The sequence below is a fragment of the Telopea speciosissima genome, chromosome 7 (assembly GCF_018873765.1).
Source record: "Telopea speciosissima isolate NSW1024214 ecotype Mountain lineage chromosome 7, Tspe_v1, whole genome shotgun sequence".
Classification (NCBI taxonomy): Eukaryota; Viridiplantae; Streptophyta; class Magnoliopsida; order Proteales; family Proteaceae; genus Telopea; species Telopea speciosissima.
The window spans coordinates 15,962,321-15,977,080 of NC_057922.1; the positions used below are offsets into that span (position 1 = coordinate 15,962,321).

Below are 14,760 nucleotides of genomic sequence, written 5' to 3' on the forward strand. Positions count from 1 at the left end.
TCTAACTCATTTGTTGGCTTCTTATAGATTCGATAAAGATTTTAGTTGGAAGAATCAGCTCCTCAGCATAATTCATTCATGATCAATGCTTTTCTATCATTGTATCTCTTTTTTTATTCAATATATTTTTGTCACTAATAAAGGGTAAGGAGGGTGTGTTAAGTTTTTGAGAGACAAAACTCCAACACAAATGATTTTACCCACATATGACCAGTTCATGGAGAAGGAAGAGGCATTTAAAAGTCTTGGAGTTCTTAACAATGGCAATTACTTAAAGAGCATGATCCACATACGGACAAAACATGCTGGTATCTTATACACCAAACTAATGAAGGAGAGAAAGTGCATTTCAATGTATGTAAAGAGAGGAAAAAGTATTTCAGTGATTGTGAAACGAGATGCACTGTAGGCAGCATACTCATCCTTTTCCATGTGTACATTTAATAAAAAGACCCCCTCCAAAACAACAATGTGAAAGTGGGAAGTGACCTTTATAGTTTATCTAATTGGGACTTTCTGACCAGTGTTTGATCTCAATATTTCATCCTGTCTAACAAGCATTTTTTTTTATAAATAAGAATTTCAACCATTTTCAGATCTTTGTTTCAACACATTAGGGTTGAAATTAACTTAGCATATAATTTGACATGAACATGTCCACAGTTTGTGAGTTAATCAGTCTACTCATTCACAGAGGTTTGCTGCGTGGCAGGCAATGGTAGACATGATGAGTCCATTTTATAGAGGAGCCATAGTAATGAATTGGTCTGCAGCAAACAAAAAAGCTACCCAAAATAGAATATACACCGGAAGAACGATGGTCTGCTAGAGGCCATCCAAGAAATATACTTTTAAATATGCTACATGGACAATTTCCAAGTTGAAATTAGGCATAATAAAGTGCTCTCCATCCTAAGCACCTAATTGGCTGCCATACAAACATATATAGAATGCACATGGTATGTAATTACCATGAAAAGAATTCACATTTAGAGGGTTACTCAGTTCACTTCATTTCCATTCTCTTATACAGAAAATGCAAGAAATGTTGAAAGGACCTCTGCAAGTGCCAAGTCAACGCCAACATTGATAACAAGAGTGTTCCGTTCCAAACAATAGTTAACTCACTGGCTGCAACAAACACAAAAATCTTATCACCACCCATGCAATGCAAGTGCAACTATGTTAGGAGCTACGGAACAACGAACCCTACTCAAAAGCTGTATATTGATCCAAGTATGAAATTCATTGGTCTACTGACTCAACATCATTTATCTATAGAAATAAACTGGCTATGGACCCAAGTCCAAGGAATGTTATAAGTGAACTTTTCCTGCACTGAATTTGCACCAAAATAGAAAAAGAAAGAGTGTGGGGGGGGGGGGACTTGGAGGGTTCAATCAAGGAGGAGCTTCCCAAGATTGCGAGGCAAAAGAAAAAGGGTGCATATTCATTAAAAAAAAAAAATCTACGGCCAATATATAGACGAAACTGACATCTTGGATGGTTAAACCAAGCAGTAGGTTTTGAACAAACAAACTGCATCCAATAGAAAAAAAAAATTAAATTAAATTACAAGAAAAACTAGGCAATAGAGAGGAGGCTTCCCATCCATGTGGTCTTATAACATCCAGGATTTTCTAATTTAATTTAATATTTAAAATTCATTCTGTTTATATTCATTTATTTAAAAAACACTTCCATTTTGTTTTAGAAGACGTAACCTAGTATGTCTCAGCGCTGCTACCAAAGTGATATTGAAAACAAATGTTTTGGAAGAACTTAAATCTGGGTTTTAAAACAGAATAGAGAAGCCTTAATAGATATCATCTAAAGAAAGAGAATAAAATTGTCATAAAAATAATTTCACCAATTCATTAGTGTCCAACTAAAGAACAACTTTTGTTTCTCCCACTAGTCATTGATGTACAAAAGAAAGGCGGTGGCTCTGTCTGGCTTGACTGACTAGGTTCCCTTTGACCACCAAATGACACAAAAAAGCAAGAGAGATGGTACGGAGAGATTCACTCACCATTATCTCAACATCTTCTTTATTCCCTACGGAAGCAGAAACGTCTAGTTTTCATGGTTTTTGGTTAATGAGGTTATGAACCGCCTAAATTTAATCATCAAAATACCAGTAACAATCAACAAATGACAGTTTCAGGAGGGTAAACAATTAGAACTTACCCATCAACCAGGAGATCAAATGTAAGTATCTTCCATGCCCATGGGAGTCCCAGTGGCAAATACTTCATCTTACAGTAAACCTAGTGTCCAACTAAGACTGTGATTTGGATTGCCAATATCTGGATCACATTCGAATCGCTAGTAATTAGGATGTCAAAGAGAACCCATTTGGCATGATCATAACAAAGCCCTAATCCACCAAAAAACTTGCAGTTGAACGAAAAACAATGGTAACAAATCAAATTCCATATGGAAGGGGAAATTAATTGATAAATCCCAAAAGCTACAGTTCTGATCCGAGAATAAAGATCCAAATTGGCTTCAAGATAAAGCTCTCTCCCCCCCCCCCCCCCCTTTCTTTTTGCGTTCAACAGAAGGGGAAACATAATCCGAAACATAAAATGACGATAGCAATATTGATTTACTGACCTCGGGATGAAGCCATGGAGGAGTCGTTGAGTCTTGATCTTTGAACTGTTTGATTATGAAGTCTGAAGAAGTAGAGAAGCAAAAGTCATGGTTCTGAGATTGAGGATTACATGAGGGGATGGAACCACAAAAAATTTCTATGTTGATACACTGAATCTGTGGGCTTTTAAAAGCTGTAATTTATTTCGCTATATACATTACATAATTAATCCATTCTCATCCACCCAAAGAAAATAAATGATCCCTTAGTAGTTACATAAGAAGTAGCATGTGAGAAGTAGAAAGGAAAAACAGAATGAAGCTGATTCTAGCAGCTCACACAGCTCAACTGCAAAACCTTCGACATAAAAGGACATACCCAGTGCACGAGGCTCCCGCCACTGCGGGATCTGGGTAGGGTCATAATGTACGCAGCCTTACCCCTGACCTAGTCAAGCAACAATGCTTGAAAATAGTGAAGCCTATGCAATGGTAAGAAAGCTTGTAACTAAATATTGACGATAAGTATGAAACATTTTTGCAGGAACAGGTGCAACTGGATCTCCCAAGCTCCCACAAAATCAATTTTGTCTTCATTGCATCATATCAACACTGAATTGGGTTCCTTTCCCCCACCTCCCCACAAACAAATGGGGCCTGGATGGCTGGATCTCCCAAGCTGAGTTAGCATACAAATAGTAACATTGTAATTCATCAGTCACATATGATACCAAGGCCCCATTTGTTTGCAGGGAAGTATGGTGTGGGATAGTTAGGGGAGTGGATCCCACACCGTAGTGGGGTGGAATAACAGGGAAAGGGAAGGAAGGGATGATCACTGCAACTTCCCACCCCATTCATTTGGTTGGTGGGAATGTTTAGAGAGAGAGAGAGTGGAATCGAGGGTAGAAGACGAGGGACGATGGCTCAAAGCAGAGAGAGAGAGAGAGAGAGAGGGAGGTCGAAGAAGGAACGAAGAAAAGAAGATGTTAGCAACTTTTACCGTGAATAGTGCCAAAGTCTTGTGAATTAGATGGGACATTAGAGAAGGGTGGAAAAAACACACACCGGACACAAAGCTGACAAGGATTCCTCAATTAATGAGAAATCCCAAACCAAACATGCTATATTTTGGAAATCCTGGGAATACTGTCAGGTATTCCCAGCCCCACCAAACCCCTGCAAACAAATGGGGCTTAAATAATTCTCAGAAATGTCTGAAGAATATCCATGATAGGATGGGACTGATCCCATCTGGTTTCTTTCCATTAAAAATATTTAAAATCCAATTGGATGCCTTTTATCCACAAATTACCCACATTGCTCCCAAAAAATAGTGGAATATGAAGTCAATATATGAATCTGAGTCATTGTTTGTGGGTGGAACTCTGAGCACCCATATGATTAGGTGATACAGTCATACAGATAAGAAAGCCCAAATTCAAAACTGCAGTTTAAAATGTAACAAGATTGTGAAGTACTAATCCAGATAGCAACATTATACAAAATACAGATAAAATCCGTATGCTTAGAAAAAGATCAGAAGTGCTAGAAGGAAAATAGAGGAAACAAAGAAAATTCTCAATAAAAAGAAAAGGACGAATACAGCAGTGATACTCCACTCTAAAAGCCCCAACATCAATAAATACCACACAATCAAAAGGTTTCAACGTCAGTAATATAAATGTGTTACAGTGCCATAGCTCCCTGTTCCAACCTCATGGAAGATTGATCTAATCAGCTAGTACTAGCATCAGAAGTATGGGATCATTCACTATCATGGAAATTCCTATCTGCAAGGACAACTAACATAAGCACTAAAATGTATTTTAACAATCTTCGTCAACCATCTGTCTAGGCTTTAAGTGATTCTCAGTAGACCACATCAAAATGTTAATTCAGCAAAATAATTAACAAATCAACACAACAAGCGAGGTCACTTATCAAAGAAGTGCATCATGCAAATCTTTACAGTATCTTATACATGATGTTATCAGTTGTACATCCTGCTAAGATACAAATTCATGGCTTCAGGTTGTACACACAAGACTATCCTATCAGGATTGGAACATTCATGATAGGAGGTTTTTGCGAGACTCACCTAATGGCTGGCATATGTATGGTTGACATAAGATAGTTGTAACATCACATTGTTGTAGATTCTCAGATTTACAGCTGCCATCATGCATTACTCTCTTCTAATAGCCTCATCTCGTCCAGGGGGAAAAAAACTTTTCCCTTTTCAGATGGGGACCCCATGAACAGTTGTACTTTTTCTCATCATAGATCAGTTGTAGACTTGTAGTACAGTGCTTGGGCAAAACTGAAAAATATACAACTGTACGCAAAATTGGATTATTGTCATGAGAACCCAAAATTAGGACAGATGAGACATGGACAACCATCTGTCTTCCAAGCCATCACTCCACTCAAATCTTTCCTTTTTAAGGAATTACCAGTAATCCCCACATGAACAAGAACCATCGCTGAAATGATGAAACCTGTTGGTGTCTCTCACAATGATCTCCCTCTCCATCACCTTGGACGCAAACTTGATTGCTGAGTGGCAATCACCACACATCCTGATATTCTTTTTAATCCTAATGGTTGAGCCAGGAGGTGTATTGAGAAGTGCAAAAGCCAAAGCGAGCTTCTCGCTGTGGTACTGCAGCTTTGCTTCCCTCTCCTGCTGGTCCACAAACAATAGCACATGACTTGTATCTGGGACATACCCAACTTCCCTGATTTTGCTGCTAATCTTCTCCCACATCTTACGTATCTCCTCTCTTTGGGGATGAGCATCATCATTAGCAACAAACATGTGAACTGCATTCTCGATCTCCACCCAACTACAAGCAGGTTCCTTCTTCACCCCACTCTCTTTCATCATCTTCCTCACTTTTGCTGCATCACTCCATCTACCAGCAGAGGCATAAATGTTTGACAGCAACACATGGGGGCCTGAATCATGGGGGTCAAGCTCAAAAACACGTTCAGCGGCAAAAGCACCCAATTCCATATTCCGATGCATCCGACAAGCACCAAGCAAAGCTCCCCAGACAGCTGCTGTGGGTTCAATTGGCATCTCCCTTATGAACTTTTCAGCTTTATCAAGAAGCCCTGCTCGACCAAGAAGATCGACAATTGTCACATAATGTTCAACCTGTGGTTCTACCATGTACTTTTTCATCAATTCAAAATAGTACAGTCCTTCGTTCAACAGCCCACCATGGCTGCAACCAGTAAGAACACATAGAAAGGTTATCTCGTTGGGTTTAACACCAAATCTAAGCATTTCCTCAAACCGGCTAACAGTTTCCCTCCCAAAGCCATGTTGAGCACACCCAGTAAGCATAGAATTCCAGGAAACAACATCTCTGCTTTCCAACCTACCAAAGACCTTCCTCGCATCCTCAATACTACCAGCTTTTGCATACATGTCAAGAAGAGTATTACCAACAAATGCAATAAGCTTACTACCCGACTTTATCATATGGGCATGTACCCATTTGCCTTGCTCTAGAGCTCCATTGCTGGCACAAGCACTGAAAAGGCTGGAATAGGTGAAATGGGTAGGTCGAAAATCTTCCCTCTGCATCTTCCAAAACAATCTAATAGCATCTTCTCCTTCACCCTTCCTAGCATGGCAAGCAATCAAAGCATTCCAAGAGACCTCGTTCTTGCTTATCATCCCATCAAAAACCATTAAAGCATTCCCCATCATTCCACACCTCGCATACATGTCCAAAAGAGAGCTTGCCACATAAACATTCAATTCATAGCCGTACTTGACGCAAAACGAATGGATCTTCTTGCCACTATAATCAGTTGGTGCCGCCCCACAAGCCTTCAAGAGGCTGGAGAAGGTGAATTGATTCGGTTTCAATCCAAGCTCAAGCATCTGAGGGAACAGCTTAAGAGCCTCTTGGGCTTTATCATTCTGAGAGTACCCAGTAATCAAAGCCGTCCATGTGACCATGTCTTTAAGAGGCATATCATCAAATGTTTTCTGGGCTTCATCTAAACTACCACATTTGGCATACATATTGAGGATGGTATTTTGGATAAAAAGGTCAGACTTGAACTTGGAATTAAGAAAGTGGGCATGGACGATTCTTCCTTCTTTCAGCCTCCCCAGTTGGGTGCATTTCTTAAACAGTTTATTGTACAACATGGGGTCTGGTTCCATTGAACCTCGGTCAATGATGTCGAGAACATGGAGCCCGGTTCCCAATTTTTTACTGTGACGGAGTAGATCTTTGTCCTGAATGATACAAGACATGAGGTCTCTATCCTCTCCTTCCGAACTCTCGGAGTCTATGAAGGAAGCCTGAGTGGCAAAGGAGGAAATTTGAAGAGGAAGTAATAGTTGAAAGAAGGATGATACGGGGAGGATGATTGTCATGTTGTACGAGGAAGGATTATTAGAGCACAGAAGTTTCTTCATGATTACTGCAGCTTTCTTTCTTGCCATCAGCCCCACTATCTGAGATCAGGTATGTACTATTTAACTTGATCCTGAATATTTGAAAGAAAAAATTATAATAATAATACCAAAAAAGAAGAGAGTGGCAATGGCCAATCCCTCAATGAAAACATAAAGCATATATTACAAAACAAATTAAATTGTATAAACTAACCAAATTTGCATAACACCCATGCCTAGGAACTGAACCTCTTAGCTTGTATAGTCTTTGATCCTCTCATAAGCTACAAAATATAGCAAAGAGAAAACAATGTATTAGAAGAAATTATGATTTAGATAATAAGGCATTATCAAACAGAAGCCACAGACCATAGTTGTGACGGTGTCTAGGCGACCCAAGGCATTGGAGACGGCCTAGACGCAAGGCGGCCAAGGCGTCCAAGGCGCCTGGACGCGAGACACAACTATGCCAAAGACCATACATAAATACAAGTATACAACTAAATATAACTTGTGTCAAATAATAGTTCTAAAATCCTATTCGAGAGTGAATACATGCTTCTACCCCCAAAAAAATCAAATGAAAATATGATAATCTTGAAGATTTGTTTTCTGCTACTTCACAATCAGTTGCTTCGATTGCTGGATTGTTACCGACCCTATTTGCTTTTCTAGGTTGCGATTTGCTTGCTGTTGACAACCAAACGATATCGATTGCGATTTTTCCCTTCTGGTAGCGTGATACCCTGCTGCTAGTACCATACCCCTGCTACCGTCAATGGTTGAAGAAGATCTGCTGCTATCGATTGATATTTATGTGCCTGAAAGAGCCCTCCTCAAGATCTATCTTCCTTCAAAACTTCAAGACCAACGAAGTCTAGCTGAAGGAGTTCTCTCCTTTGAAGCTCACTGGTTTCCGCCTCTGGTTCACGGAGAAGGTAGGAAACGATATAACGATTCTCTTTGGTTTGTTCCTTTAATTTTTCCCTTTCCTTTATCGTCCCTCCCTAATACCAATATTTTTCTTACCCTTATTTCTCAAGTTAATTACTCTTTACCCTTGCCTTATATTTGCTTCCAAGCCTACCCCTGATATTTCCTTGAGAGATTTTTTTTTTTTTTTTTCTATAAGAATCCTTGAGAGATGAGAAGGGAGGGATAGGTTTTATTATTTCAAATAGCCTCGGTGATCCAGTCATCGGAGTCTCTATTCCTCCGCTTTTACATGCTTATCATCAGTAAATTCAATCTTTACCAAAAATAAAAAATAAATAAAAATTCCTGTTGCTTTCTCTTCTGTGCTTCAAGGGGAGGCGATTGCTTTAAGATCCCATCTTCTTCACGGTGTTGCTGAAGGCATTGATTGGTTGGTTGCAAAATTTGATTGAAAAGACTTCATCTCAATTATCAACTGTAATCAGCCATGTTACTACGGAGAATAATAACGTGGTTGACTCCCTAGCCTGGAGGGTGATATCCTTAGCGCGTAGGACATCCTGGCCCGTCTCTACTCCTTGATTGTCTGAACTGTGTAATTTTGATGCCTTGCATTCAATATGTGTTAATGAATAAGTTTACTTCTTACCTAAAAAAACCAACCACACCACTCTATAGATCTAATTAGTCTCATATAGAATCTCAAACTTTTGAGCAGTTGTTTTAGAGAGTGCTCATTCACCTACATTTCTAGAAAGATTAACAACGTAATTGACTCCTTGGCTCGGAAAGCAATGTCTTATGCGTGTGAGATAATCTGGCCTCTTTTCACTCTTTGGTTGTCAGGTCTTTATAACTTTGACACCTTGCGGTGGACACGAATTCATAAATAAGTTTATTTCTTACCAAAAAAAAAAAAAAGGATTTAACAAATATTTTCAAATCCCACTTCTGTCCATTTCCCTCTTTGAATACCAAATTGCCCCTTAAAAATTCTGGTTTATTACCAGATTAACATGACTACCAATTTGTCCCTTTAGTACGTTAAATCAAATGTATTTTTTTAGCTTTATTTTATTCCAACCTCATTTATTCTCTTTAATGAGTTTAATCACTTGAATTGAGTTTATTCCAAATTCATCCCCAATCATAAAACCTAATATCATATGTATCTCTTTTGATTTACCAAGTACCACATTGCATAATCTGTTTAATTACAGTTTTGCCATTCTCTCTTTTAACCAAGTGGCACCTTACAATTTCTGATTATTTACCAAAATGTCATTATTCATATCCTTTGATTTTAAGTACAGGGCAGACAAACTCAATTGGGTATTTTGATCCGGTTGCCGCATCACTTGGGGATTGCATGTAATAACTATAGAATTGTCATTGGATTTATATATTTATCATATTTATTATTATTTTTTTGGGGGTCCTTCGATCATATCAATTTGGGGCTCTATATAAACTTTTGCTTAAGCATAATACTACTTTTATGATTTATCCGTCTTCTTTAAGAAGAGCTTTTCATGTAACCGTTGGATGTTACACTTTTATCTTCTTTTGAAAAGATGACTATTTACGGTCTTTTTGGTGAAATGCTACCTACTACTAGCCTTCTTTGTGAAATTCTTTTGATTTTTGTGATTGCTGATATGATATTGTGAATTGCTGTTATTGTTCTTATTTTATTTGTTGTTGATTGAATTTGTTTGACAGACTGGTGCTGCTTTTAATACAAGAAGCTTTTTATCAAAAAAAAATAATACAAGAAGCTTGGTTATATAGTTACAAAATTCTCAACCCCTTAACTGCCAAGTCAGCCCAATCTACAAACTTCCATCCCAAAAACGGAAAAAAAACAAATCCATTAAGCTAACAATTTACAAAAACAATTATCTGTTTTATTCAAGACTCTATCCATCTCTTGATATCTAACAATTACAATTTTCCTCAAAATAACCTCTTGCAACTCACTCCATGTTCCCAGATTGCAATTACAGATGTGAGAAGGCATTCCAATGAAGCTTAAGATTGGATGCTAAAAATCTGTTCCATCATTCTATCAAAGAAATCTGCGGAGTGCTACACAATGATCTAGCACTCTAACAGAGTTTTGGAAAAGTAAGTACCTATGAGAAACCAACCCATGAGGAGAACAGAGAAGGATGCCAATCCGATCACGAACGGCCACCCAGCTATCAGTAATCCCAGACAAAGCACCAGAGCAAAGGGAAAGAATGACCTCACAACTGACATGGCATCCACCCATTGCCCCTTCCACAGTATCAAAACAACCACATTAACCATGTTCCATCCGAGGGACCCACGATAAGCGAGCCTATTCAGACAGTTCGCAACAAATGAGTGGCAGTTACAGTTGAAAAGGTTGTAGGATTTGTGCTCAAAGTTACGCATGCTTGAGCTCAGTGCATCATCCCAACTGACTGCAGTTCCGTTCTCCGCATGCATGTACCCACTTTTGCACTTGTGGCCGGCCAAGTTAGGAGGAAAGCAGCACTGTCCAACATGACAGGATCAAATCAAAAACCAATTCATGGACCCAATTAATATCTCTAATCCATCAAAATAATCAATCTTTTCCCCTTCCATAACAGAAGAACTTCAAGAGCAGTAGAATATAACACAAAATTTCAGCATTTTCAAGCCAATCGAAAACAATGTTTTGGCCAAATAAAATACTACAGGGAACAAGGGAAAAAGAAAGTGAAAGTGCTAAACAGGTACGTATATTCTAGAGAGTTATTGAATAATAAAAAGAACAGATATGATCTGCGAGAATAAATGCACCTGTGCTCTGTCAAGTCGAAGAAATCTGGCTACAGCACCATATGCGAAATTGTCTATGTTCACTAAATAGGATCCTGCAAAATCCAGAATAGCCCCATCCTCCTGGCATATGCCAATATGTCCTATATAAGGTGCCAACCATGAGACTACGGGGAGTGGAGTCCAAACAATACAACATGGAAACTTTGACTTCTTTGGATCAACTTCATCAAGTGACCAGAGTTCATGTGGCATGCTTCTGTAAGAGCAGCCTTCAACAACATTTTCTGTCAGTTCCATTATAGAATTTCTCCCTGGAGACAACTGGCTCTAAATGAACTTGGGCTGTTAAACATAATCACTCCAAACTACTACATTCCCAGAACTGAGACATAGCTAACCTATTCCCAGAGAATATATAATTATTCTGCCTTCACTCAAAGTGGACACAGAGTCAATCTGCATATGAGAAGAATCAAATTATGGTGAGCATTTCCAATAAAAAATGGAGAGGCAAAAAGACTGGAGTTAATGAAACAAATACTACACACACAATATCCATGGTTCATCAATATGTTGCATGGTAATGTGGCTAAAGGTATTATAGTTCTGAGAGTTCAGTAGCACAAACTTTCATAATTTCATACCATAAGATGTCGTATTGATTGCATATAACCAAATTATCATATCATACTATTATATACAAGTATGAACTAATTTTTTATTTTTTTGGTAATTTCACTAACTAAATATCCTTTATAATTATTTCCAAAACATACTACTTTTTTTTGCTGAAAATACCATGTCCCTTTAGGGTACATTTTATACAAAGAAACCATCAAGTTCCCATTTTAGTAAGGAAAGTACGTTGGTATTAGTTCTTTCTCTCTCTCAGAAGTAGGAACGACCTTACCTTGGTAATCGTGGAAGAAGAGGAAGGAGAAGCACAAATAAATAAGAAGAGAAGGCACCCGTCTACTGCAACTCTCAGGCCTGGTACACCCTTCTCTCTATAAAAGTAAGAAGAAGAAGTCAGCTACCTACTGCAGCTCCGAGACCTGGTACTTCTGCCTTCTCTCTCTGTTTCTTTCTTCTTCTTTTTTTAAATTTTTTATTTAGATTTTTGCAAAACAGAGATCTGAGGCACTGAATAGCCACTGTCAGGGTGGCACAACTGGCTTACCTGAAGCAAAATTCAAAGATATTCCTATTCATAGCACAATCAGAGGGGGATGAAAAGAGTTTGTAATTTAAACAGCACTAGGAGAGAGTGGTATTTTTAAGATCTGAGGACCTCACTCAATGAACTTCCAATTGTGAAAATAGAATCCACATGGGATCATCCCTTAATCATAAAACAGAAAATAGTTACCTCAACAAGATAAAAGTCCCAGAGAAAAGAGGGGTGGGTGGGGGGGGGGGGGGGAGCGGCACTGGGGCCTCACAGGTGAGCAGCAAGGGGCCTGGAGGCCTTGTGGGTGATGGGCAAGGGGACTTGGGGGCCTTGCCGATGTGTGGCAAGGCCACTGGGACCAGGTGGTGGATCGGCATGGGTCAACAAGGGCTGGCGATGCCAGCGATGAGGCCTAAGATGTAAGGTCAACATATGAATGGCAACAAGACAAACCAAAGAGGCTGTCATACCCCAAGACTTCAGGAAGCAGTAGACAGCAACCTGGGGCCGTTAGTGAGATTGCTAAGAGAAGCATCGGCACCTCCAGCCACCAATAGAGAGAGAGAGAGAGAACAGCTTCCTTGAACCACATATCAACCCTTCACATCAGTTATTTGATTAAAGAGCCTACAAAGGTGGAACCTCGTTTCCAGGAGAGCAGATCAGGGCAATTACCCCTATAATATTTGAACAACAGCAACAGCCCATATGTGAACAGTCCGAGAGTTGCGTTCAAACAATTGATTGTCATGATCTCTCTCTCTCTCTATCTCTCTAGGAATCCAGAATCCGTTCATTATATCATACAAGTTTCACAAGCTCATAAATCTAATGAGTTGTACCAGAGGAACAAACCAACTAATCAGTTCATGTAGAGACGTAAATGGTTGGGAAGTTGTATTATAGAATTAAAAAATTCAAGTAGAAAGCAAAGAAATAGAATATCATTGATAGAATGTGCCCAGCCAAGGAATTGAATTATCAACATTGAAGGTAGAGTTGGACTCCAAAGAAATGATCCAGGTCTTTAACAAGCTAACATAGTTATTTTGTTATAAACCTCAAATCAGTAAAAATTGCACATGAAGTGGCATTGAAGGCAGCTATGACTGTCACTAAAATTGTCCGGTTTAGGAATCCTACAGATTGGTTTCAGCGCTATCGCGTTATCTTGTGAAGAACCCCAGATTATTACCACAATTGCTCAACATTGTACGGGATCTATTTTGCTCCTAAAAGAAAATCTTATTCAATTATGAATGTACAGTACAGAGGTTGTTATACAGATCAGAAACCTTATTGAACCTACCATACGAAAAAACCAGATCTAAATTTGTTCTTTATTTTTATTTAAAAAAAAAAACAAATAAAAAGATCACCAAAGTTAGAAATTTCCCAAAAATTAGTCCCTCCACCCCCTCAAAAAAAAAAAAAAAAAAAAAAAAAAAGTAAAAACCCAAATCCATTAACAGAAAGAAACAATAGGAGCTTAAACCACGACAAGCAATTTTTCTATCCCGTCAGGCATACCTTCGATTATAGTTTCTGTAAAAATTGTGGCACATTCGCATAAATCTTTCTTACTTCAAAGCTCAAAAACTATTCATTTGTTTAAGTCCAATATTTAATTTAACCAAAAACAAAAGTGTAGACAAGATCATGAACATAAAACCAGAGCATCAAACTATCCCAAGAAGAGAAAGTAATTGGGAAATGAAAAAAAGATAACATCACAGCAGCAACAACCCGTTTTGTCCCAAATAAAAAACAAAAATCGAGAAGAGGTTTACACACAACTTCCAAGCTCTAAGATCATACAAGAAGACGAAAGTGAAAGAAATTCTAGCTCAAACAGAAGAATTCATGGACGTCAAGAAAAACTAAAATTAAAAATAAATAAATAAATGAGCATCGGCCATTGAAGCTACCCTCATCCATGCACACGGGCGATCAAAACGACTCCATTATCGGAAACCCATGATTGTTGAGAAACCCAGCAATGGCTTTTGGAGAAGATTAGGGTTTTGAGGTTGGCTTGATACACTGAATCAGTAGGATAATTTTCTTTAATTTTGAGAGGGAGAGAGAGAGAAGAAGCTGAAGGCCAGAGAAGAGGCTGGTACATGAACCTGCCTTCCTTTTATAAAAATAATCTATCTTAATAATGACTCTGTTGGGACTGGTAGGGCCCACTTTCAGTGACCACTTTAACCACTTTCAGTATCTAACTCGGTTCTCTCTTTCTCTCTGTCTGAAGGACCATGTTTTAGTGGATCGGACTTTTTTTGGTTTAAAGCGGATCGAACAGTCTTGTTGGCCGTCACAATCGGAGAAAAGTCAAAATCACGTCAATTTGACTAATCAACAACCTTAGATCGTAAGGGTGAGCATCATAATGATCTTTATCCCCTCAATTTAAATGAGGAAATTGATGGATTGGTAAATTTAGGTGTTAATTTTTTTATCATAAAAGACTCTGGGGTAATACCAATTTGAGTCTTGAAAAATTATCTTCTCCAATTCCCTAAAGCTCGACAATGCTAGATTTTTTTTTGATAAAAATGACAATGCTAAGTGCTAAGTGGAGATGTCAACATGTGGCAATCGGACTATTGGATGTCTGAGTTGTCATGTGTTGGCATCTCCACCTAGCATCTAGCACTGTCAACCTCTAGCTCTAGGAATTGGATAGGCTAATAATCCAAATAGAATTCCTCAATGTTGCTTGTGTCATCGGTATGGGTGTACAGGTACACCATTTCTACGTAATTTTTTTTTAATCACAAGAGCTTCGTACTTAGAAGCCAATTTTCGGAAGATTTGCATATGCAGA

The 14,760-nt window shown here is 38.5% G+C and overlaps 2 protein-coding genes across 5 annotated transcripts; both read right to left on the minus strand.

Moving 5' to 3' along the window:
• Window positions 1–846: 846 nt before the first annotated feature.
• Window positions 847–7,324, minus strand: LOC122669450 (pentatricopeptide repeat-containing protein At3g24000, mitochondrial). Of its 4 annotated transcripts, XR_006334019.1 has the most exons (3): window positions 4,700–7,117; window positions 2,620–2,681; window positions 847–1,131 (listed from the first exon to the last, which is right to left on the minus strand). XR_006334019.1 is itself a non-coding variant. In XM_043866217.1 (2 exons), exon 2 carries the CDS (start codon window positions 7,070–7,072, stop codon window positions 5,051–5,053), a length of 2,022 nt encoding a protein of 673 aa, XP_043722152.1. In that variant the 5' UTR covers window positions 7,239–7,324; the 3' UTR covers window positions 4,242–5,050. The 4 variants fall into 4 exon arrangements, 2 of the variants coding, with proteins under 2 accessions (XP_043722152.1, XP_043722151.1); XR_006334017.1 differs by lacking the exon at window positions 847–1,131 and having other exon boundaries at window positions 2,542–2,681; XM_043866217.1 differs by lacking the exons at window positions 847–1,131; window positions 2,620–2,681 and adding an exon at window positions 7,239–7,324 and having other exon boundaries at window positions 4,242–7,072.
• Window positions 7,325–9,852: 2,528 nt separating this feature from the next.
• Window positions 9,853–14,011, minus strand: LOC122669393 (protein REVERSION-TO-ETHYLENE SENSITIVITY1). The gene is made up of 3 exons (XM_043866151.1): window positions 13,856–14,011; window positions 10,775–11,212; window positions 9,853–10,483 (listed from the first exon to the last, which is right to left on the minus strand). The coding sequence occupies exons 2-3, from the start codon at window positions 11,051–11,053 to the stop codon at window positions 10,061–10,063; spliced, it is 702 nt and encodes a 233-aa protein (XP_043722086.1). The 5' UTR covers window positions 11,054–11,212; window positions 13,856–14,011; the 3' UTR covers window positions 9,853–10,060.
• Between the last annotated feature and the right edge of the window lie 749 nt (window positions 14,012–14,760).